Raw genomic sequence first — 25,362 nt, 5'->3', positions numbered from 1 at the left:
AATAAAATGATATCAACATTAATAGCATTTCCCATTTTTCGACTTAGTTGCATTAATTGTCAAAAACTTTATAATAAGGGAAAAATTGCTCATTTAGGTTGCAATAATTATAATTTCAAGTGTATAGAGGCTCGCATGACACATAAACTTTCTTGCATGGTACATAGTTTGCTAATTTGTCAATCTGCCAACTTAGTTGAAGAAAAGTGAGTGAGGTTATATACGACATGGGCTGGATTCATTATATTATTTAAGAAATGTAAAAAGAGAGAAAACGTAGAGAGGAGAACAAGATATATTCTTAGCAATTAGAGACTTTCAAATAGTCTGATTCATTATCAAACTGTTTTCTCTCTCCTAGACAAACATGTAAAAGGGGGAATAGTACTTCAGAAAGTATTAAATACATATTTTTCCATACTTCTAATATTTTTAAGTCTGCTGAATGACAAAAATGCCTTGCATTTTGTAAGAAAACTATATCTGAATGTTTTGTAGATATTACAATACAGTCAGATTTATCTATCTACATTTCATGAAATGAAAGCTTATGCCATCTAAAATGCAACCTGACAAGGCTTGACCAGCTAACAAAGTGTACAATCTCAAACGCCTTAAATTCTTTGCAATGAATAGGAAGAATGGGAAAAAGATTCTTATCATATAAAAACCTTTGCACTAAGAAGACGCCTGTTGTCCTCTTTGACCATTTCCACCAATGCCGTCTCCAGCTCCTCTGCCCTGCCAAGCAAATCAAAGAAAATGCTTTTCAGCTTAACCTCCTTAAAAAATATTTGTAGATTCGTGTAAACACTGGAAAACAAAGATGAGTAAGAAAGAAAATGCAACCAAATCTATGCACATAAATATGTGAAATAAAAATGATAGATGAACAACAAAGGAAATGTTTACAAAGTCCAAAAACAAGGGTATGAAAATCATTGTGTAATTAAATTCAAAAATGAAGAACACTTAAAATTCTAACAATCTAAAGTTAAACTTGGAGCATGTATCATCAAGAATATAACAACAATTCAAACAAATAAATATATAAATCATCAAGGTTGCAATATGTAACAAGTGTCTAAGCTGTGTTCCAAAAGGACACGTCTCCAAGGGTTAAAATCACATCCCCAATGTCCCAACATCCCAAGGACTTAAGGGCTTGGAAGCAATATCCTCCTTTTTAAAGACTAGACAACATGATCCATTTGGTGCATAATAGTTTTTATAGTATTTTCTGAAGTGCTAATAACCTCTAAAAAGCTAAAAATGGGAGAATGGTCATTACAAATTCAGCACATTGTATCTACATTTTCAGATTTTAGCTGATTTTATTTTGATTAAATTATTTTAATAGCCATTCCCCCACCATTTGATAAAAGTGTTACCATTCCTGAAATTGTGTCCCAACATCTCCAAACACTATGCAAAACAATTGGCAAGGGCATGTATCCTCAAAACATGCCCTACAATTATATAATTTAGAGACAAAACAAAACTAATACAAGATGCTCTATTTGCAACAAAGGTAATGAAATTCCATGTTATTGTAGATTGAAGGTATGCCATTTTGTATGAAAAACATCATGAGTTTTTGACAATGGCCAATACAACATAAATAAATTGCTTATTAGTTGAATTAGGGTATTGTTGACGTGTTTTTTATGACCGCGTCTAACACAGAATAAAGTTGCCTAACAGTCACTTCACTCTCTCTTGATCAAAGTACGATTGCATGCTAAGATTGCAAGAAGTTCAAACAATCGACTCCAAGGTTCCTTCAATGCGTGGACGTGACTCAGTTGGCTGATGTGATTGCTGGTAATCCAAGGGGCCTTACGTGTGCATCATTCTTTCACTTCTTTGTTGTGGCTGGAACTCCATCATCGGATATGGCAATCCTGCAATGCTATTGCTTCAAATGGACTAAAATGAACTGAAAGTAAAGAGGAAAAGGGTTTAGAAGGATCTAAATCTACTTCTAAGGGCAATGATAACAATGAATAGTGCTTTGGTGGACAAATTCCAAATAAACCAAGCTCTGCTTCGCCAAGATCAACAACAACTCTGCAAGAACCAGTGCAATCTTCTGGGGATGCTAGAGGATTTTCAAATCGAGAAAGTACATTTGAATACCCAAAAACGGCGCAATCCAAACAACTATCCACAATCGAACTCAGCAAAAATTTAGGGGGCTCAGACTAACTTTACACTGCAACTTACAATCAGCAAGATGCAAAAAGTATGAACCATGGAAATTCATCAGACACCATTACATTCTCCATTGAATCAAAGCACTTTACTATTTCTAATCTAAGTGAGGAAAGTGAAACCATGCAACCTTTAAAAAAAAAACTTAAGTGGACACCATCAAAGAACAATGTTTCACTATTATTATCTCAAAGCTTATCGCAACAATTTCATACAAAGCTCCCTCCTTTTACAAATGAGGGGGGTCACCCCTTATATAGACTTCAAGCCCTGGCTACATGCAAAACCCTAATTAGGGTTTGCCCAAAAGATTCTCCACACATGATGCAACAAGGTGGGAATCTCCAATTAATAACCCATCATGCCCATATACAATTAATTCAAAAGTACCCAAAATAGCATCCATTGTGCATTAAATGCACCACCTCCTTCAAATTCGTCCAACATGCGTTGAATATTCATCCATGCAAAAATCACCCCACTATGTCATAAATGATCCATCATTCCCACATGCGGCGGCTGCATGCAAAAGGAATCTGCCATAAATTCAACATGCAATGATCGGGTCGCCATTTGGTCAAATATTCCAGTAATGAATGTGCCACCCTACTACCACGTGTTCAATAGATCCTCGCCATGCAAGTGTACCCTGCCGTCATATATCCGCTCCTGCACATCTGGAATTGTTGGAGAGGGAAAATTTGATTCAGGAAGAATTTTCTTGAAGTCTCTTCAACTTTCCTCGGAGAAGATTTTTCATCAATTCTACACATTTCCTATTTTTTAGGAAAATTTCCAAATTAGGGTTTCGCGGTCCAGGAGAGAGAAAATTCTCCTACGAATCCAAATCTGTAGAACTTTTGAAATTTGGATGTGATTTGATGCCCGAGAATGGATTTTTCAAATTTTTCCTTGGAGGGGAAATTTCTTGTTCAGTTCATCCCTGATTCCTTCCTTGCCTTAGAAATTTTATGTTCAATTCATCCTTGGGTGTATTTCTTCCTTGCTTGGAATTTTGTCCCCAAGAAAGGAATTTCCAATACTCACCCAAATTTTCACATTTCCAAGAATTCTATCGTGAAGGAAGGAATTTCCAACACTTAGCCAAATTTTCACGTTTTTCAGGAACTCTGTCATGAAGGAAGGAATTTCCAACACTTGGTCAATTTTTCACCTTTCCTGGAATTATGTCCTGAAGGAAGGAATTTCCATTACTTTGTGAATTGTCCATGTCTCTTTTTCAACATCCCTATTTTTTAGGGATCCTCCTAAAATTTAGGAGTCAAGTTCATTGGATGGAGAATTCTGCCACGATTCCGAATCTATAAAAATTTCCATATTTGGCCAAGGTTTGATGTCTAAAAATAGCATAACTGAAAATTCGCCCGAGGGGAATTCTACCTTTTATTCCTCCTTGACTCCTTGGATTCCGTGCCTTAGGCAAAATTTCAAATTCTTTGCTTGGGTGAAAATTTTACCACACCAAGGATTCATGAATTTTCTTTCTGTGAATGGCTTCTTGGATTCAGCGCCCCAGCCCATGCCTGGGCGCATTTTGGCCATGTCCATGGAATGATGGATTTTTGCACTTGTGAATGACTTCTTGGATTCAGCACCCCAGCCCATGCCTGGGCGCATTTTGGCTCTGTCCATGGAGAGGTGGATTATTGCACTTGTGAATGGCATCTTCAATTCAGCGCCCCAGCCCAGACCTGGGCGCATTTTGGCTCTGTCCATGGAGAGGTGGATTATTGCACTTGTGAATGGCATCTCCAATTTAGCGCCCCAGCCCAGTCTTGGGCGCATTTTCACCATGTTCATGGATTCATGGATTTTTCCATCATTTCAGGCTCTTCGTCAGGATATATATATGAAATATAACATGTAAGTATAAGTGGGTATAATTCATATATATTGTCAGGATGTTTGAGAGTGGTTTCAGGTCCATAGGAATCATAATGCAAATTCTGGATTTTGGAAGATCCTCCAAATTTCCAGACTCAATCAAATTTCAGGCCATTTTCGGATCAGGATGACATTGGTGGATTGATGTGAATTTCTGGACTTGGATGATCATGCTTGCTTTCCTCTTCTGGAATAGGAGATCCAAACTTTGCCAAATTTTGACCACTGTCTGTGCTGAGATGCCACTTTGGGATTTTGAAGGTGGATTTTCCAGACTTAGAACAATTTTGTGCCTTCCACTTCAGGGATGATTCTCATACTTAGCCATTTTAGACCCCTGCCTGTCTGCTTTCAACTTTCCAGATTTAGAAGTGATTGTGCATGTTGATTCTTCGTTGTCTGCTAGCCTGATCCTAACACAAATAGACTTTCCCGAAATAGAAACTTTCCAAAATGTCAAAGTTAGAGCCTAAAACAGGACGCGAGAATGACTTACTATAAATAGAAACTTACTAAAAATAGTAAGTTTGATTTTTGGCAAAATGGCGACATTCCGGGACTCGTAAAAATCCCTAAAAAATAGGGACTTTCTAAAAATAGAAAGTTGCTCCGTTTGGGCTCAAATTTTACTGGGAGGTCCCTTGAAGGGTCTTGATTCCAGTCGTATGTTCAGTTTTCCCAAAACCCTAACAGAAACCCCTAAAATCTAGGATAAAAGGCATAAACCCAAAAACGAGACAAAACAAGCCCTAGGCTTAGTCGAATTTGCTCAAACGAAAGGCATACTTGACCAATATGACCCCCAAACACTTGCAAAGCAGATAGACTGACGAGACTGCTGCAAAAAGACCACAAAAATGCAAGCCAAAAAAACCGGGAGGGCCTACAAAGAAGGGGGCCCCCATTTGCAATGGGGCGATGTGTGAAAACGTCACAACAGGTATGAGGTGGTCAGCTTGTGGTTGGTGCACATAAACTAGCCATTTTATAGTTGTTGTCAGCCTAATTGAGATTATGAGCTCCTTATAATATCTAGAATTTTGCTTTCACTTCACACATTGTGTGGATCTACTATGTTGTGCTCTTATTTATGGATTCTTCTTTGTATTTTTCTCTTGCTATCTTGTGGACAACGTTCCATGGAGTTTTGGAATGGGTTCCAAGGACAGCAACCTTCTTTTCCCAAATTTTGGGGGTGATGAGGAAATGGGAAATCAAATAAATTATAATATATAGAATGGGAAAACTTAATTATAAATAATAGTAAAAGAAACTTCCAATTGTCATTAACTATAAATAAATAAAAAACAACCTTTAACCATATGTTGCTCCTGCTCTATACCGAAACCCTTTCGTGTTCAAAGTCGCTTGCCGCTAGTTCATTGTGTGATGGCTCTCCACTTATTGCTAGTTCACCACTCGATGGTTCGCTACTCAACACTCCTATTGCATCCAATGTCCCCATCATTGCCTGCATTATTGTTTTCTCTTTTGTGGGTTCCCTACCTAATTCAGCCCCTTCACAAGCTATTATGCTAGTTTCATGCAAAGAGTTGATCCTTTGTTTTGATTTGATAGTGATCTTGTTGGAGTGGTTTTTCCGTCGTTAGATTTTGGTTCTCTAGTCTCTACATGTGGATTGTAATGTCCTCTTTCAAATTTACCTTAGATTATGCCCTAGAACCACAATTGCAACAAGTTAGGGTTAGGATTAGGATTAGCTTCCTTATCAAGTAAAATATCTTCTTTAAACAATAAGGGCCTGCATTTAGATCCTACAACCATGACCAAGGATTCACATACAATATCTCTTCCATTATTACACTTAGATAATAACATATAATAATCTTCAAATCAACGCATACAATATCTATACTACTTCTCCCAAGAGCGGAACTTTGGCCCTCTTGGCCCCTATGCCAAACAACATAGACATCCACTCAAGGTTTCCTACCCAAACTACAATCCTCATGATTTCTCCCTTCCTTGCACCTCCTTCCTTCTATACATGATGGGGGTTTACAAACAGATTTATTAATCAGACATGCAATTTATATCCAATCATACATATATGTATATAAGAAATAAACATTGACAATTAATGCATAAACTAGATATATACCACAAGAGCTATTATTCAGATTATTAGATGCTGATTATAACACGTCTGAATCAGATTAGTGAGAGTCTGATCCTATGTATGTGTCTGTATTTACACGTTTCTTCATCTAATTATTGTTCCTTGTTCGTTGATTGCTGTGATTGGTTCTTAGTCGATGATGCTTCACTGCCTTGGTTCTTAGTTGATAATTTATATCTTGACAATTTCAAGAAGAGAGGTGCCCCTTTAGAAAGTAGCTGCCCTCTCAGCAAAGACGTGACTCTTCAAATCTGCCCTTTTTTGGAGTCTCTTCATAACCGAACAGTATCCTCCTTAATCGCACCTCATAATGACAAGTTGTAATCCTCCATCGATTGCTATTTGAATGTTGGATGACTTCCTAATCACTTGTTTGCAATCATTGTTCCTTAACAACTTACATGCTGTCCGATTTACCTTCACTGAAAATCATGAAGTCTTAAGGATAAGACAATTTTCCTGTTATTGTTATCTCCTTCATGGTGCGGTTAATTAATCACTAATTGCTGTGATTTGAAAGACTATGGTAAGTCATGAAGAATATTACAATATCCCTAGGATAAATCCTCAACTATCAAGTATGCATTATCCATATACAATGGGGCATGGATGCTCATGCCCCCTCTCCAGCAAATCTTTCCTATGCGAATGTAGCTCAATCTACTAATAGTCACCGCCCTTCTTTTGGTCCTACTCATCCCTCCCAAAGGAGTTAACCCCTACCTAGTTCTTCTTCTTCCCCTATTATTATCTATGGACAAAAGGTGTTTGACAAGGAAGACCACTTCAGTCATCATGTTGTCATCTACAGATTCAATACCATTTTGCCTTCCCTTCTAGAATTGAACAAATGGGTTTTGGAGGACTTGATGTTGGGAATTGCTACAACTCTAGTGATTCTTGACAAACCATCCTCATTGGGTCCTATTTTGACCAACCTTCCTTCGGTTCAATGGATCCGAGAGTGGTCCTATGGATGATTCAACAATGTTGTCTGCTCCTATCTCTTTGCCTCTAGAGTCTGTTGAGGCTTGCTCTCCTACCTCCCCTTGGTCTGTGCCTTTAGAGGATGATGTTTCTTAGAAGGTTGTTCAAAGGAGGAAGAGAGGTCTTCCAAAACATGATTGTGCTTCACACATCCGAGTCAAGAGCATTTGTGGCTATAGAAAGGGACTAGGAGTGGTGTAGTTGTTCATCCTTGGTTGTTGTGTTGGTTGCTTTGTGTCTAGTTGGTTGTTGGTTTGTGGCAATCGGCTTGTTGCAATTTCGTTGTTGACTCGTTGTCCTATGTTGTGTATAAGGTTGCAAGGTCCCTCCAAAACATTTTTAAAAATGTAAATTGTTGTTTGGCTAAGCTTATCCTATTAGTCACTTGTTTGTAAAGGGTTTCAGAGTCCTTTCCAAACATGGTTTACCTTTAATCAGAAACTATAAATAAATAACGGTAGAAATATACTAATAATAAATTTTATAAATAAAATAAATAAATAATTTATAAGTAATATATACATATAAAAATTACTATAGATCATAAAAATATTGTGCTCACTCCCAAATATGTACTTGACAAGGATGATTTCCACAGGTATGCATAGTCAATGGTTGTCGCCCACCTTGCTCTCTCTCTCTCCTCAAATTGTAGTGGTTTTGGCTTGCAATCCAATGGATGGAGAGCTAATAATGGATTTGCTCCTATTTTTCTAGGATGCTACATTTGTTTCTACCCAAAACCCTATCTCTATCTCTAACAAAAATTTTTGGTTTGTTCCTTGCAATGAAGGAATCATGAAACATTTGTTGATTGCAATGCACTTGTCATTGGGGCAGCCCCTTTCTCATCTTCTGATCTTGTACAACATGGTAGCAGCAATGGTAGAGTTAATGCCAAATTTAATAAATAGCCTCAAGCAAATTGGACTTTTTTTTCATTTGATGAAGATGGTTCTTCTACCCACTCTCCAAGAGCTCCAAGAGAAAATCCAAATGCCTCAGCTAGTAGAAGGATTAATCCCAATCATATTAAGATTGGGGGGTTTAGGGAAAATGTCGTTGTATCCTCAGAATGGCATAAGCAAACCTATATTTTAGGTTTCTGAAATTTTGGTGAAGTTTAACTAGTCTATTTGAATGGATATTGCTTTATAAGAAGCCCCTTTTCAAAAATAGTATTGCCATTTGCCCATGCAAAAAATGTCGGTTTCTAAAGATTTGCCAGTCACCCACAAACAAGGAAGCACTTCTTTAGGGGGATCATGGTTCTTTCCTAGGTGTGAAACCTTGGTAACCATAACTAAATTCTTTCACCAAATTCTTCCTTGTTACTCTAGTTTGGGTTAGGCTCTCTAACCTTCCCCTACAATTTCGAGCAATAATTGTCTTTCGTCCATTGGAAATTCAATTGACACCTTATTTTTGTCTCAGATTTGTCTTAGAAGATGAGTTGTTTCACCTTTGCATGAATACTTGTGGGGATGGAATTACCAGATAAGTTACCAAAAAAACAAGATTTGGATGCAAAAACTAGACTTTCAAAGAATTATTTTTAAATGTAGATCATGTTTTGCTACTAGCCATACGGTTGTAGAAAGCCCTAAATCTTACCGTAACACAAAGGCATGCCCCCTCTAGGCAAGCTAATTAGTGGAAAGGTGCTAAATTGAGACACCAAATAACTTCTTTTGATCATCTTTCTATAGATTATATTAATTAAGCTTCTTCAGAATTTTAAGATTCTCCAACAAATCTATATCCTTCAGATAGTGTCCGCTCTCCACTTGACACTAAGGATCTTCCTCCCTTGACCTAACTTGATTCTAAAATGTCTGCATCTTCCACCAAGATTTCCAAACATCAAGCCTCATGGGGTTCAAATGCAAATTTTTTCTATAAAATTTCTTTAAAAATTTATCTACAAACAATTCTTCAGCAAGACACTTGTGTAGTTCTAACCATTATTGAAAAACTCTGCGGGTTTTTAAAAAACTCGCTAGTACTCGTGGGTCAAAACCCTAGCCGAGTCACTCGCCATTAAACTCGGCTCCGAGTTTCTATAAAAACATGCAGCATTTTTGAGGAAATACTTACGAAATCTCGCGGGTTAAACCCTATTTCTCGAGACAAACTTGTCAGGAATTACAAATTTGATTCACAACTTCTATTTTTTGGCCATGAGACAGGATGTGCCAAGGTTTTCATCTGGTTTTTTAGCGCGAATAAAAATGTAATATGATTATATGACTAAATAACTAGTTAAAATGTAATATGATTATATGACTGTATTTTCAAATGTTCGATAAAGTTACCAAGTTATTGCCGAGTTTTTTCTTGAGTTTTTGGGAGTCCCGAGTTTTTTAAAATTTTTGGGCTTGCCGAGTCCGAGTTTTTCAACTATGGTTCTAACATCTTGATATCCCCACATCAAAGATTAGCAATAGGAAGAGTACGATGAGGTGAAATTTCCTAGATTTAAGAAGTTAATATCAATTTTTTTATCCTCAATGGCTTAACCTCAAACCTAGTTGGTCACTCTTGTATTCCTAAAAAAGGATTTATATGGTGTTGCATTTTCCCACCTATGCACATGAAAGGTATAAATGAAACTTCATACTACATGTTAGCTACATATCATATATAAATAGCACTGCTTAGATTGACATATCTCTTACCTGAAACTCTTCCAAACTATGGTGTTTCCTATTGCAAAACCCTTGAGCTCTTTGTATATCATGTTGCCTTTGCATTATCCATTTGATTGATTCTAGTCCATCTTTGCAATATCTCCCATTTCCCTTAATCAAACATTAGGGTTTATTATCTATCCTAGAAGCTAATTAGTAGGTTCACCTATTTAACATCTTTACATAAGTATATTCCTAAAGAGTTAGCCTATGCTAAATCAAGTTGACAAGTGGAACAATATTAAATGTCATTCAAGTCAAAAAGTAATCTATCACTAAAGACATTCAACTAGCCCTCATTTTTTATGATGAGCCCTCACATCTTTCCATTTGTATTTATTTGGCTTGGAGTAGGGGAAATTATCTCACTTCATACATATTTTTGTTCCTCTCGCCTCCCTTAGCCTTTGGTGGTGAACCAACGCATCTACCTAGTTATGCAACATCATGGATAGGTACTTACCTTTGTCTAACCTTCAATGGTGAGCCCTTGCATGCTCTTGGTTGCATTGGGATACGCTTACGGGGTTTTATTATCAAAAGCAAAATGAAAGAAAAAGAAAGGGATTAACTAAGTTTTATTATCAAAAACTAAGGGATTAACTAAGTTTCAGTATCAGCTTACAGTTATATCTAGAAGGGTACAACGTCAGTACGGAAAGTTCTTTCTGAGATTGGTTTGGAATCCTGGTATTGTAGAGGGTGGTAGATGCTTCACAGGTTGGGTGTATGGCATTTCTTATCAAAGTAGAGCAGCAGAACGTTTGGTAGTTGCTTGTGGGCAAGCAACTCCGGGAAGGGAGGACTGTAATGTCCTCAAATTTTTGGTTAAATAAATCAATATTATTTTCCCTATGTTATCCCAATATTCAAAAAAAAAAATAATGTCAAAATTAAATGGGGAATAAATATTATTAATATTATAAATAAATTTAATTAAATTATTTGCTCTTCAATAATAAGGTGTCGCCACTATTAATAATTCTATTAGTAATTATTTGTGACTATATTAAAGTCACTAAGGCGATTAAACTTAACTTTTCTAATAGCCTTGGTGTTTGAGCTAAGCCAATTAAATAATTCATCCTCCAGCTATTGTGACTGTAAGCCAATTAATTAGTAAATAAGGCTTTTGTAATGCTTTAAAAGAAAACAATAGTATTAAGTTATATCTATAGGTAGTTAGTTGCCTGACGGTTGGTACGTCCTCACCAGCAGAGGGGGTCCAAGAGTGGGAACCGGTTGCGCAGCATTTTCTTTCCGAGTTGGAAGTAATGAGGACAGCCACGGAGAGGATGATAGATCATTCTCGAGGATCTGATATGCCTGCTACAGTAAGAGCAACGGAAGCACTACTGGCGTTTATGACAGAAGGCTGCGAGAGGGAGTTCTCAGAGAAAATTAGGAACCAAGGCTGGCCCGACACGGAAACTCCGGAGATAGGAGCAGAATGGGGAGTACCACAGATCCTTAGTGGGCATACAGGAGGTAATCAGGAAGTAATGAGAGCTCTCACTTCCATGGAACCGACTTTCCGTACTACATTCTTACAGCTCCAAAGGATGACCTGGAAAGCGAGCAAAATGGAAGGAGACCACACCTTAGCCCTACAGCGAGAGAGTGAGCTGAAAGAAAGGATCCATGCTATAGAGCAAGAAATGGTTCAAGAGAGAACCACGCGACTGGAAAGGAATGGAAGTTGGCTGCCTCTGAGAAGGACCGAATGGATGCACTCGGGCTTCTGAAAGCCACTCGAGAGAAGCAACTCCTTGCTGAAAGGGATCTGAAGATACTCCGAGAACGGACCACTACGGGAACAAGGACGTCCTCTTGTCCCTCTAAATAGATATTTCTTGTTATTTTGCTGTGGTGTTCGTCTAGAAGACGAACAAGTATTGGGGGGGATGATGTAAGCCAGTTAATTAGTAAATAAGGCTTTTGTAATGTTTTAAAAGAAAACAATAGTATTAAGTTATATCTACGGGTAGTTAGTTGCCTGACGGTTGGTGGCCTAACCAACCACGAACTCTTTATATTGTAAACTCGTAGCACATTTTGGACACATTGGATTGGAATGGAATATAATAGAGAAATCTGTGTTACATGAATATATCGTGGTATGCTGTATTGTGTGTTCTTGATTCCGTGTTAATGTGTACTATGCTCTGGTGTTATAATTTGGATATTGATGCTCTGGATACTACAACCTAACTCACTTAGGCTACTTACAGTGACTTTATAAAATAAATTGGCCGATTTATCCTTATTGGACTTAGGTGGCAGGAGAAAATATTTGTTGGAGCCAATAAGAAAGTGATTCTCGAAGTCTTCAGCATGCGTGAAATATTTCAACTCCAACTATAGGAAAATTGGGGAACATTTTATAATCAACCAATGAGAGGCCGAGCCTGGGATTCACAGCAATGTGGAGTTGCAGTCGACGCCCAGTCATGGACTTGGAGCGGCTCTTTATCAGAAGTTTGGGCGATAATTTTGGATCTGAGCAGCTGGAGGCCCAGGTAATATTTGGAAGAAAATTTTAATCGGGTATTCTGGCATATGTTATTTTTTCTGGTAATTTGACTAAGAAATTTCCTACTTAGCTGCAATTCAATTCAGCTATTGGATTCAAGGACGGAAACCCTTGCTATCCCTTGTGGGTTGGACGGTTATCTAGCTCACTGTGAGAGGAGTCTACTTCAGGGCTTCATTTGTGCTTCAACGGTGATTTGATTACTTCCTAGAGCATCAAAGAATTATCTATTGAAGGTTTTGTTTGACATGAGTTTGCAGATTTGTGGGATGTGATGTCTCAGTGGGAGCTTCAGTAACATCATACTCTTCCTCAGCTCCAACGCAGCTATCTTGGAGCAATTCATGTCTTTATTCTCTTTATCGAATTTGACTGTAGCATCGGATTGGCATCTCAGCCCTAGGCGAAACCTTAGTGGTCTGTGAACAGCTTGGACGCAATCCCAAGCTATCCTGGAGGCAGCACTGGTTCTGGACGAAACACCAGCACCCAGTATTGATGATTCCTCTCTCAATACATAGGGCGATTAATGGCAAACTCATAACATGTGAATCAATTGTTACAGGACGTGGAAAAATGGCAGATCACAGCACAGCTTCAACCATTGTATAGCTTCTATTCCATTCACAATTTGTGGGCTGACTTCAGTGAGACATATTGCAGCCTGGGTTTGAGACTGGAGGGCAATTTGATCTAGAATTGTGGTTTTCATCATGTTCTGATTTGCACCAGTCTGTGGCAGCAGACCAATACCTCGGTTTTCTTATGCAATGCTTCAATATAAACAAGAAAGCGGTTTTTGGAGTTATGGCGATTTTCTTGAAGATATCGATGCTTGCCTATTGGTATGTAACCAAACAAAACTGAACTTTCTCTTCATACTGTTACAGCAGTTATCTGATTTTGTATTCAGCAATAAGCCCTTTCCTGCCGTATTAACATAAGTAGGCCATATGTGTTTATTGCAAATAAAGAAGAGGAAAACACAATTTATTGCTGTTGCTGGTGTCCATCTGTACGCATTCTGATTAGTTTGAGGACTGAAATTAAATTCCAGCCTGCTATATTTTGGTTTATTTATGTATATAAATGTTCTATGTTTCACATACTTCATTGGCAAACATCAGAAACACACTCTAAGCTTAAAAATCAGAACCCAATATCATTACATGACAAGTGTTTCACACTTAAACTGAAGAAATCAGGACAGAATTGAGTAGGGATCTTTCACCCCTCCACTTGTGAAGGATAGCTTCAATCAGTTTATACACAAATATATATTTTACATGCATCATATAATATATATCAATGTCCCCTAGACTTTTCCAGCCATTCATTTCCTAAGAAAAAATCAGGTTGTAACTTGTATCTTTTGAGTATTTTTGTTGTAATTTTTATATTATATTAATGCAAATTGGCAATGAAGCAATGATATTTTGCTAATTTGTGTGTTGACTCTCATGCGAATTCTCAATTTAGCTCTAATGTTATGTAATATGGTTTTATAATGTATATGATAAATGCCTTATTTATAAATAATTGAAATTTCCTATATTTTCTAAATTTTCCCTTTTTTTAACTATTATCCCCTTTAAAAGGCCTCCCGTCCTCTGCCATCCCATAAAGATGTCTCACCTTCCCTATCCTGGAAACACCATGGAACATAGATATAAATTTAATATATTATATATAAAATTAACTAGTAATAATGGGATCTCTCTGGGTGATAACGTCACAGCTGCACTCTCCTTCTCATTTATCCATAGCTCAATCTTCTTTAGAAGTCCATAAACCAACAACAGGGAGTGCAACCCATTGTTAGGCAAGTGCATAAGCTGAAGATTATGTATTTAGGAACAAAAATCCCCAAGATTAAGTAAGAACTGAAAGCAAACGATTTAATTTGTTATTTTAACAACTTTTGGCCAAGATTGGTTGCCTTAAGAGATTGGATTCCAAAAAACTGGAAACCTCTCATGGAAGTAGATCCATTCATTTGCCCTTGTGCACGTGGCTTCTTTCTACTGATGTATGATTTTCGTCTAAGAGAGAGAAATTGCCACGGCCCATGGTCTCCAGAATTTAATCCTCGCTGAAACATTTTCAATGGCTCAAGTCATCTCCTAGCCTTTCCTCCGTTGGCCACTCCTTTGGGAAAGACTGCCAATTTTAGATTCATCTAACCTTAGTTCAAAATTCACTTTTTCTAATATTATGATGGAATTAAACCTCTCACAATTCACTAAAGGCATCGTGTTCAAATGCAGATCATGTTTTACAACAGGTCATTTGGCAGAACCATTTCCAAGACCTTTGTACCTGTAAAAAATAGTAGCCCTCCTAAGCCGGCTACATCATAGCACAGGTGGAATGTGTGTCAGAAGTATACTGCTGCAGACTCTCTTGCTCCTTGTTCCCCTTCACCGTTTATTCCCTTGGTGGAGCCTCAGCCTGCTTCTAACACTGAGGAATTCTTACTCTCATGTCACAACAACTTAAATTCTCCTTTAGCTCTGCATAGCATGCTACAACCAGATCACTCAAAAAATCTTCTCCTCAATCTGGTCTAAAACCCACTGGTGCAAATTTGGCTTCATCTTTTCCTGATGTCAGTTCGAGTTACTGCACTATGGTTACCAAGAAACGATCTTCAATGAAGATTATGAGACAGGAAAAATACAGCTTCATTCCCATGTTAAGAAAGGTAATTGAAAATCTCTTTTGCATGGCAGGTCTAGCAAAGAAAAAAGTGGGAACTACGTCCTAAGTTCATCATGTGAAAAATAATAAAGCTGAATAAAATAAATATATATCTAGTTAATATAAAGTAAGATTCGGATTATAGACTGATACTTGTTATGGCAAATTAGCTATATACACACACATACACACATCAGACGGATATTTTTTTAAATAAGAGTTGGGACTGAATTAAATATAGGGTAAAGGTAGGGCGGCCATGGGGACAACAGTGAGAGCTGTGCAGTCAAGGGAGTGGAATGTTGTCATTCTTTTTGTTTTTTACATGCTCAGTTTTTGCTTTGCCTGCTTCCCAGAAAATAGTATGGATGATTCAGAAACTAACAAACATTTATGAAAAGAAAATTTATAGAGCTTAGCTCCAATTTTTAGAACTGGGTGTTTTTTAGAGCGCTATAAATCAGCATACTCAAGGTCAACATACAGCTCAACATTCTTCAAAGTACTGAGAACACCGTTACCAAAACCATCCTGATCAGAACTTCAATTGACTGACCTATACACACATATAATTCAATCATTTTTAAACTAAAAAGACTCTTTTTAGTTCACATTAAGAATTTGGACTAGTGTAAAGGTATAGTAGCCATGGGGCCAACAGTGAGGGCTGTGCAATTGATTTAGTGGAATTTTGTCATTCCTTTTGTTTATGTCTTACTTTGTTTTCACTTTGGCTGCTTCCCAGGAAAGAGTATGGACAATTCAGAAACTCAAAACATTTACAAAAAGAAAATTTATAGAGCTTAACTGCAAGTTTAAAAACTGTGCGCTTTTTACAGCAATGAACCAATACAATCAAGGTGTAGCACAAGCACTGCATTTTCATATACCTTGTCACATGAGAACACTGTTACCAAAACCAACCTGATCAGAACTTTTTCGACCATCCAGATTTATCTGACTCAATCTAGAATTTTTAACTCCTACAGAAATTTTACTGGTTTTTTCTAAATTGTGGATTTCTGTATTATTTTTTGTGTTTCCCAACCAAATCAAAGTATTGAAATCAGCAACTATACATAAGAGAACATAACACATGACCATTGCAAAGCTCTTTCAACAATGGATCAACAAAGACAAATGATGAGTTGATTTCAAAATGTGAAACAGTTTTCCATTCAACCTTGTACAATCAATGTATCGGAAAGATAGCACAGAGCATCAATGCAGCCCAAAAGCATACAAAAGTCCTAATCATGAAAAAGTTTGAACCAATTTGTTGCCCAGGGAGAGAAATAATGTGGAGAATGCCTTCAAACAAATCAGTTATTCTTGCAAGGAGATATGGGTTTCCATTACTACATATGGATGGAAAGATTGCAAAAATCAACCCCAAAATGCTAGATTAGTGTGCCCAAAAGAGGAAATGTTCATAATGGTTTTTGATGGTCAATACGAGGGACCTCCCTAAGTTATGTCACAGATAATTAAAAAAATTGCCAAGCTGTATGATTGTTAGTGGATAAGGGCTAGGAAGATATTTTTGGACACCACATGCAGTCCATTAACACAATTTAATGCTACATAAATAGGTAAAATTCCCTTGGATAGGACAAGTTTAGGTTGTTGACAATTATGTTCAAATGTTTGTTCCCAATGATCACATGTCACAGGCCATCTTCTGTGTAGCCAAAAGGTGGAGTTGATAGAAATGAATAAGTTTTTAATTTTCTGGATACTTATACATAGTTGTAATTTAAACTTGAATCTACTTTATTTTTTCAATTTATATAACAAAGTAAATGATGTTGTCAAAACTACATTATATTACTGTTTTGAAAGAAGCCTTAACAACAGTATTGCCAATTACCTTAGGAATATGTAGAGGCAATCAAACAAAAAGAGAAGCGGCACTGAAGAAAGAATAGAATTGGCCACATCTTCTAGAAGTAATCAACAGCTATATTGTTTGGTGACTTGTTTCAAGCTGAATTCAATTTCTTTTTTCCTACCTCTCTCTTTTAACAGTGATCTATTCCAAGAGATTCTTGGATTTAGGAATATCTACAAGCCTTTGGCATATGATTCAGTTGGCAACAGTTTCCTTTAAAGGACAAAGATGCACAACTACTTTTGTAGAAGATACCACCACACTCAGTTTAGGCCCACACTCAAGAGATTTCTTTCCTTGCCTGTGACAGGAGAGATCTTGTGTGTAATCCTAGTGCCCAACTAAGGTAAATCACATTTTCTCTAGGGTAATATAAAAAGGAATTCTTCAGTCGAAAAGAGAACAAGTATCTTAATCAGAAATTTTACAAGATAAAAGATCTTGTCCTAAAGAGGTTACCTTTGGATCAAGGATCAAAAAGTAGATTAACTTCAACATTTTTTTCAATAATTTATTGCGCCTCTTTTATTATATTTACTTGGTAGCTAATAATGAAATGTGTCATCCTTCATTGGAGTCGATTAGGTGCCTCATTTGTATCATCATTTCCTGATTGAAGGCAGTTATGTACCACCTCTGCCTCATCAAGGGCTATGATTGTCTCTACTTGTGTTGAGTTAGCTTCTCTCTTCTCTCTTCACTAAAGTTAATACATCTTGGGCACTTGTGATTGGGATTCATCCATCAAAGAGGCTATAAATAAATGTATTTTATTTTGATAAGAGAATGAGGGCAATAAGAAATAGAATATCATTTTCTATTCATATGTGTTGTCTATTTCAGCTTCAGCACAGATATTCTATTTGTAAATAGTTTAATTAAGATCAATGCTTCCGGATTTGATTGGGTTAAGTTTTTTGCATCTTAAAAAACGTTTCGGATCACACTCTGTGATCCATCATGAGGATGATAGAGAGCAATCAGAATAGAAAGATAGACAAGTAGCAGATCAGGGTGACTAAAAAGAGATAGGGAGAAGGCACAAAGAACAAGGAGAGATGGATGACAAAGATAAAATGATAAAAAATTAAAAAATAAACAACATAAAATGGAACAAGGAAGAAAAAAAAAAAAACAAGAAAATAAACACAATAAAAACCAAAAGAAATAGGATGACATACACGTGCACGCGCACAGATATTTATACGCATATGCACATATATATCTATACACATAGATATATGTACACATATGTGCATAGTCAAAGGTCTTGGGTAGAGTTTTTTGGGTCAGTTCCAGAATCTTTCAGAAGCTAAACACATTTGATTGCCTTTTTCACTCTTCTGCCATAAGATTAAAGGTAGCCTTCTTTGTAGTGCAAGAATTTAAGAATCACCCTTTGAACTACAATCAATTTATTTTCCTTCATCAATAATGCAAGTCATAGTAGGTTTCCTACTCTTTTTACCCTTCCAGTATGGTCACCTCATTAGATGTGGCTTCTAGTAGGTTTCATCTGCATGATCATTTGCATCACAATGGTCTCAATGCTTTTCAGGCATCGATTTGATCCTTGTAGCATTTGCCTTCTTTGTCTCAGTCATAGGTCCTTTTGTCTCTAGAAAGGATGGAGGGCTATCTACTTCGACATAGTGAGCATGTCTACATGGTTAATCAATATGAACCTTCAAAAATGGCTATGTAGGCCTCTAATGTATTTATAAACACCTCATCTTGCACATCCTTGTCCATTTGGACATTCCTTCCTCAAAACTCACTACTCTACTCTTGTACACTTTTTCCTCCTTTCTATTTGAAAAAAAGTTACTCAATACACTTTTCGTCTTTATGGCATATTGGTAAAAACTGTTTCTAAATCAATTTTTTAAATTGATCCCAAGAACTAATAGGACCTTGTTTTCTTAAAGCCTAAGTTGCTAAATTGTGGGATTTTTCGGGCGATTCTGGGTATGAAACGTACCAGAATTGGATTCTGAAACGAATCTCATGTGGGTGCATCTGGGGTTTGTGTTTTTAGTTTCCAAAATGTTTAGTGATTCTAGTTTGATCTTTTTTGATATTCTTAAGACCTACACTGCAGATTAGTGAACTCAAAATTTGTCTATCATGAGATTCTAGTTTGAATCTTTTTGATATTGAAAACTGAATTTAAATTAGTATATTATGTTTCAAAATTTGAAATTTGTAATGGTTTTGTTTAGCAAATGTATTGGTATATGACATTCTAAACTTACTTCTATTTTTCAGCTACACGCGCACACACACTATGGCCTTGAAAGAAATTGGAAGCAAACAATCATCACAAAAGGAGACGCGAGGATTTACCCTGGAGATCCTGACTTCCAGGCAAAACTCCAGCACAAATTAGGAAAAACGCTGACTAATTCACTATCTTCAAAAATATAATCTTAGGCCTCTTGAGCAGACAACCAGCCTGAAATGAATTAATTCCCATCCCTCAGATCAATACGCAGCTCCCTTACACACTCTTCCAGTTCCAAGTTTTTCTATTAGAGTATGATTTGGAATATGAATTCTCTTGGAATTAACTTTTCTTGCAAGTGAATGCAATTACAATGACTTATCATAATTCTCCACACCTGTCAATAATCTCAGAAATCAGCAAGAGTTGAATAGGAAGAAAATTCAAAATGTTACTGGTATTATGGATGTTTCTGGATTTACAAGGATTTACTTCAAAATCTTTTTAAGTCCTTTCTAGTGAAATTTGCACACAAAAACCAGAAAATTTTGCCCAGCCCAGGAAATTAAGAAGAATTTCCATACACAACATAGAACCAAAGAGAGACAGAAGAGACAATTTGACCCCAAAGCCCCACTAAACCTGCAGAAAATGAAACACAGATTGAAGACCAATTTTTCACACATTTTTACCATGCCAAACAGTTTTCAGGATACGGTGACTGTACGGGAAGAACTGGTGAATCCTTGAAAACCTTGATTGATTAAATTCAAAACACCAAATAGAAATACAGATTTATTCAAAATATGTGATGTAACTGGAAATCCAACAGATTTTAATTTTCTCAATGGAAGCACTCCTTACGGTAATTTGAACTCTCTGTCAGTTTGTACACCACCTTAAATGAAAATATGAGAGTCCATATGATGCTTGAGTTTTAGCATGGAGGCCTATGTGAGTGAAGCAAATAGAATTTAGATTCTTCATAAAGAGACAACGGCAAACAGAATGTCAATTAAAATGACTAGACAATATGTTCACTATGAATCCAAGAGGATTTCAAACCTTAATGTAGCAGATCGTTTCTCCTCCAATGCCCGACATAATTCAATTTTCAGCCACTTTACCTGATAAAATAACATAATAGTAATTTCTGAATCAGCTCAATAACACAAATATAATTTAGCCAAATATTACTAGTACTACCCTACTCCATGGGAAAGAGTAATGCTAAATTTTGGGAATGAGTATGCTTTTCAGAAAGAGATTTTTATGTAAAGGATGCTGTTAAGAATATTCTGAGTCTCAGTCTATATATGATTATTTACATTGGTGCAATCATACTCATCCTGATGCATGGCATTAAAATTTTAGAACTAAAAACTCTCTATCTAAAAGCAAACCATGGAATGTAAAGGATACCTCAGAAAATCGTTAACATCAAAGGATAATCTCATAGAAGAGAATAATCTCTAAGAGGAAGTATAACATACATTTGGTTAGAAAAAATATTACCTACATGTTTTGATACTTTTGCTCCAAAATACGTTAGTTATTCTTCATGTAATATATCAAGGAATCCTTTTAATGATCACAACAACAAGAGGAATTGAACGGATTGATTGTTTTCCATTCAACAGGCATCTTAGAGTCAGAAGAGAAAATTGTGCATTGCTTCTTAAGTTCAATGTCGGACCACTATTCTTAGAGATAGAATCCATCGTCACTGGTATTTATTTAACATGTATAGAGACAGATCCTGAATTGACAATAATGACAGACAATTAGCTACTTCTAATCAAGGCTGGTAAATGTCACTTATGGAATGGCCCTTTACAATTGAGCCAAAAGTACCTTTCAAATTAAAAATGTTATCCTCTAAACTACTAAATTTTCATTTTAGAAACATTGAGGTTAGAAAAGGTGTTTGTTAGGATACAAAGTAATAGAAACATGTATACAGTAGTTTAGTGGCATCTCTGTATTGATCCATCTTCACCACAGTACCATCATTCAATCCATGAATTAGGTTTTTTCATTTAAATGCAACCATAAAACTGATTCCCCACACTCAAGCATTACATTGATTATTAATCAGTACAGTTTGTATCTTGTTGCAACTACACTAAGATTGCCCCTGGTGTATGTTGTGATAGAAATATGTCCACGTTGTACGGTGGTTTAGTGGATCTGTGTAGACACACATTTAACAATATCTGTAACATTATTTTATAAAGCAATCTATAATCAATTGCCAATTAATCATGCATATTTGTTAAAAAAATGGAAACAATAATGTCAAATATCAACTAAACATTTAGAATAATTTGTGAATGTAATTTTTTCTTTTGCTCTCTTTAAAATATTAGCTCGTGTCATTACCTGTTATCTCTTTCAATGCCTACCCTACTTAATCATATAGTGAGATAAGGTTGAAGGAAATTTATCATGGTTATTCATCTCCAAAACATAATGTCTTAGGGTATAAACTTATAAATGTAGTTATCAAAATATTTGTAACTGGAGAATTTGGCTGCAAGTTGCATTTTATTTGAAGAAATATCTTAATGATAAAATACTTTCCAAGGACATAAGCTCCAATCATTAACAAAATAAAAATTGTGGGTACATTTCATTAGGCATGTGGAAAGGTCATATTTGAGGTTGAGTGGCAAGTGGAGTGTTAACACTATAACAATATGCACTTTCCATATATTTGAAAATAAGAAGGGTTCGTTTATTATAATATTTTGGCATGTTGAAAGGTCATATTTGAGGTTGAGTAGCAAGTGGAGTGTTAATACTATAACAATATGCACGTGGAGTGTTAATACTATAACAATATGCACTTTCCATATATTTGAAAATAAGAATGGTTCGTTTATTATAATATTTTGCATACGACATGCTAAAATGATACGATACACATGATAAATAGGATGAATCAGGGTGCTCTTCACCATGGTCTAGTTGACAACGATAAGATATAGTGTAGAATAGCTTCATCAATTTGAAGGTTGCCCAGTATCTATAGAGGTGGTATTGATTTTTTTTAAATATTCAAATTAGGTTCTAGTGACTAAAAATAGCTTCCTTTATAGATAACTAATGAAATATGATAAAAAGATTTAAAGATATAATTATTTTTTGTGAGAATATCTTCAAGTCCATCACCATATTCTTATATATTGATGCAAAGTTAAATTTTGTAATATAGATCAACAAATTGCATAATATTTAGAAACTATTTTTTTATTTGTAGGTTGAATCCACAATAACATGTTAATGATGAACAAGAGATTATTGTGAATTTACTCTTTCAATGGATGTTAACAAGAGATTATTGTGTCCATGGCTATATGCAAGAGGAAGAAAGAATTTGCATGACAATCTTTCCTATAAGCAGAATTGACAACAATTGCATCAAACAAATTCAGCATTAACTCTGCTGAAATCAAATTTACTATAGAAATTCTGAAAATACAGTGCATGCTGAAATCAAACTTACTCTAAAAATTCTGGAAATATACTTCCTCAAGTTGAACACGCCCTTCCTTTTGCCCCCTCTTGATCAACTATATCAAATGTATTTATAGGACACTTATTCCTGATCTATTCAATCAATCCACCAAGAATGTGGATTTAACATTCTATTATTGGGGAGCCTATTCTTCAAACTACAACTGCTTCCTCTAATCTTGGTTGCCTTTTATCTCACCACATTTATATCAGTGATTTTCTGTCATCAACTGCTCCTTCATTTTACCAAATTTGTTCAAATGGTTTCTAGGTTTTGTTCCTCTTGTTCCAAGCTTTCTAGATCATTTGAATTTTTCAATTTCATTGAGAACCAAAGGAGATATCGTTGTTTTACTGAAGCTGTGTTTTTTCACTTATCCTCTTATTCTTCAGTTTACTGAATATATTACTGCTGATTATCTTGTGGATGTGCAATACCTATTAAGACATGCAGTGGCACTGCAGTTTTGTGGTAACTAAAGTTAGCCTTGGTGGAAAGAGACAACATAGAATCTAATAACTATGAGAGATCTTTGGAATCTGCATGGAATAGATACTTAGCCCATTAATTCAAGAATGACTGCTGGTCAATGAGCCGTGCAAGAATTCTGGAGTTTGTTGGAGGAATCTGTTGTAGCTTCTCACAATGTCTTTAGAGCCTTCAAATGTCCCTAAAGCTATCTGCTACTAGTATCTCCGGAGAGCTATATTGACACAGGTTTTGTAATAATTTGTTCGCCTACATTATAGAATCGTACACATACTCATGGAGAAATATTAGAAACTAGGAAGCAATCAATATCATATTGAGCACCAAAACTAAACCAAACATCTACTTTACATTCTACCTTAAACAAGCTAACATCTTTTGATCCTTACTCAAATCCACTTCAAAACTAATTTATAAAGAAAGAGATGATTTTATTTGGCTAAAGATGAGATAATTTATGGTGTCATCATATGCATTTTTTCATATTCTCATTGAGATTCACTCATTGAGAAAAGCACTTCATGAAGTTAGCATCAAAAGAGTTTGAAGGATATATCATCTAACAATTTGTTCCAAGATTAATGTTGTAATACACAATGATGGTGCCCCTGACTTGTTGAATACAATACTTTACATACATTGAACACTATCTTTTTCTTCTAATCCTATAATACCAATATCATGAATTGAATCTGAATCTTACTCTGCTGCACCATGTAAGGAAACAACAACTACACATTTTTTGTACTCACAAATTCATGAATGCTAAACTCTTGCTAGGAGATCAAGTTAAAGGGATAAACATTATAGGCTTATGTCAAATAATCTTGGATAGCAAACAAGTCTGGACTTTAATGTTGTACAGGCACCTATTATGAAAGTATTAATCTTTATCATATATTTCATCAATAGTCAAAACTGCAAGCAATATTTATAGAAATTCCATGTAAGGAAAAATCCAAAAAGATTACCACATTAAAAGCTGAACTTAAAACATGATGTCTCATTCAATTTTACTCCAGGAAACAAACCTTTGTTTCCAAAATTTTACTCTGAATTTTAAGGTAACTTTGCATCTCAACACAGACAATTTTCTAACTGGCAATAATGTGGATTAAATGGACACTTGTTGGGAAGGAACATTTCTTACAGGAGGAATGGTCTTTTTTAATAAGGAGTCATTTATGAGATCCTATGAGACAATTCCAACAAATAGTAATCTGCAAGGCAGAAATAAAAAATAAAGAAAGAAAGAAAATATATATTTTTCAGAAATGACCAGAAAAACCTGCAAGCTAGAAATTAAAAAGAAAGAAAGAAAACATATCAATGTCCATAAATGACCAAAATAGGTCAATGGAGCTTTTACAACCACCATCAATAGAGAAGAATACGAGTAAATGAAGAAAACTAACACATAAAGAATAATAGTGGCAAACACTGTCATTTTTATCAATAATATCTTGTGGATGTAATCTAATAGTACAGTGTGCTTAATCCCAAGATAGGAATTCCATGTACATGAAGTGGAACAAGACTGAATCTTAATGATTTTTGCAACCAACACATCCTATGATGAAAACTAGCATGTTGCATAGATAGTTCTGAACAAAAGTAAAGAATATACCTGTTCTTGGAGATCTGCAACAGAATTTGAATTGTCATCATCCACCAAACCATTACTCAAATTATCGAATTCCTTTTGCTCAGAGCTCCCATTCTTTATCAAGTTCCCATCTGAATCAACCTGAGGTTCTCCCTCTCCTAGACATGTGTCTTCATTTTTATTAGTATACAATTTAGATACAAGGCCCCGAGAGATTTTCCACATATTAGGCTCTTTTAATCGTTCTTCAATGGAAGCTAACACAGTAGGACGATGTTTTTCTCCCAATTCTTTTAGCCTAGTCTCATCCACTACCTGGTACCCCATGCAAGCAGTTAAAACAAGCTGGCTGCTATCAAATGTTGACCCTGCCAGAGACTGCAACAAGGTAACAGCATCTCCTGCATCTTTTGTTGTTATTAATGCAGGGCCTGCAAATTAGACAAATCGGCATCAGTATTCC

At 35.9% G+C, this 25,362-nt stretch overlaps 1 protein-coding gene across 1 annotated transcript in view; it reads right to left on the bottom strand.

Moving 5' to 3' along the window:
• Positions 1-25,362, bottom strand: part of LOC131057069 (uncharacterized) — an 84,833-nt gene that overhangs the window by 20,492 nt on the left and 38,979 nt on the right. The window contains exons 11-13 of the mRNA XM_057991261.2: positions 24,921-25,330; positions 20,350-20,411; positions 672-741 (exon numbers count right to left, since the gene is read on the bottom strand). Coding sequence (XP_057847244.2) covers positions 672-741; positions 20,350-20,411; positions 24,921-25,330 — 542 coding nt within the window. The remainder of the gene's footprint in view (positions 1-671; positions 742-20,349; positions 20,412-24,920; positions 25,331-25,362) is intronic.

Source organism: Cryptomeria japonica, chromosome 5 (assembly GCF_030272615.1).
Source record: "Cryptomeria japonica chromosome 5, Sugi_1.0, whole genome shotgun sequence".
NCBI lineage: Eukaryota > Viridiplantae > Streptophyta > Pinopsida > Cupressales > Cupressaceae > Cryptomeria > Cryptomeria japonica.
Note: the sequence above shows the minus strand (reverse complement) of the source record. Positions and strands in the feature narration are given on the sequence as shown.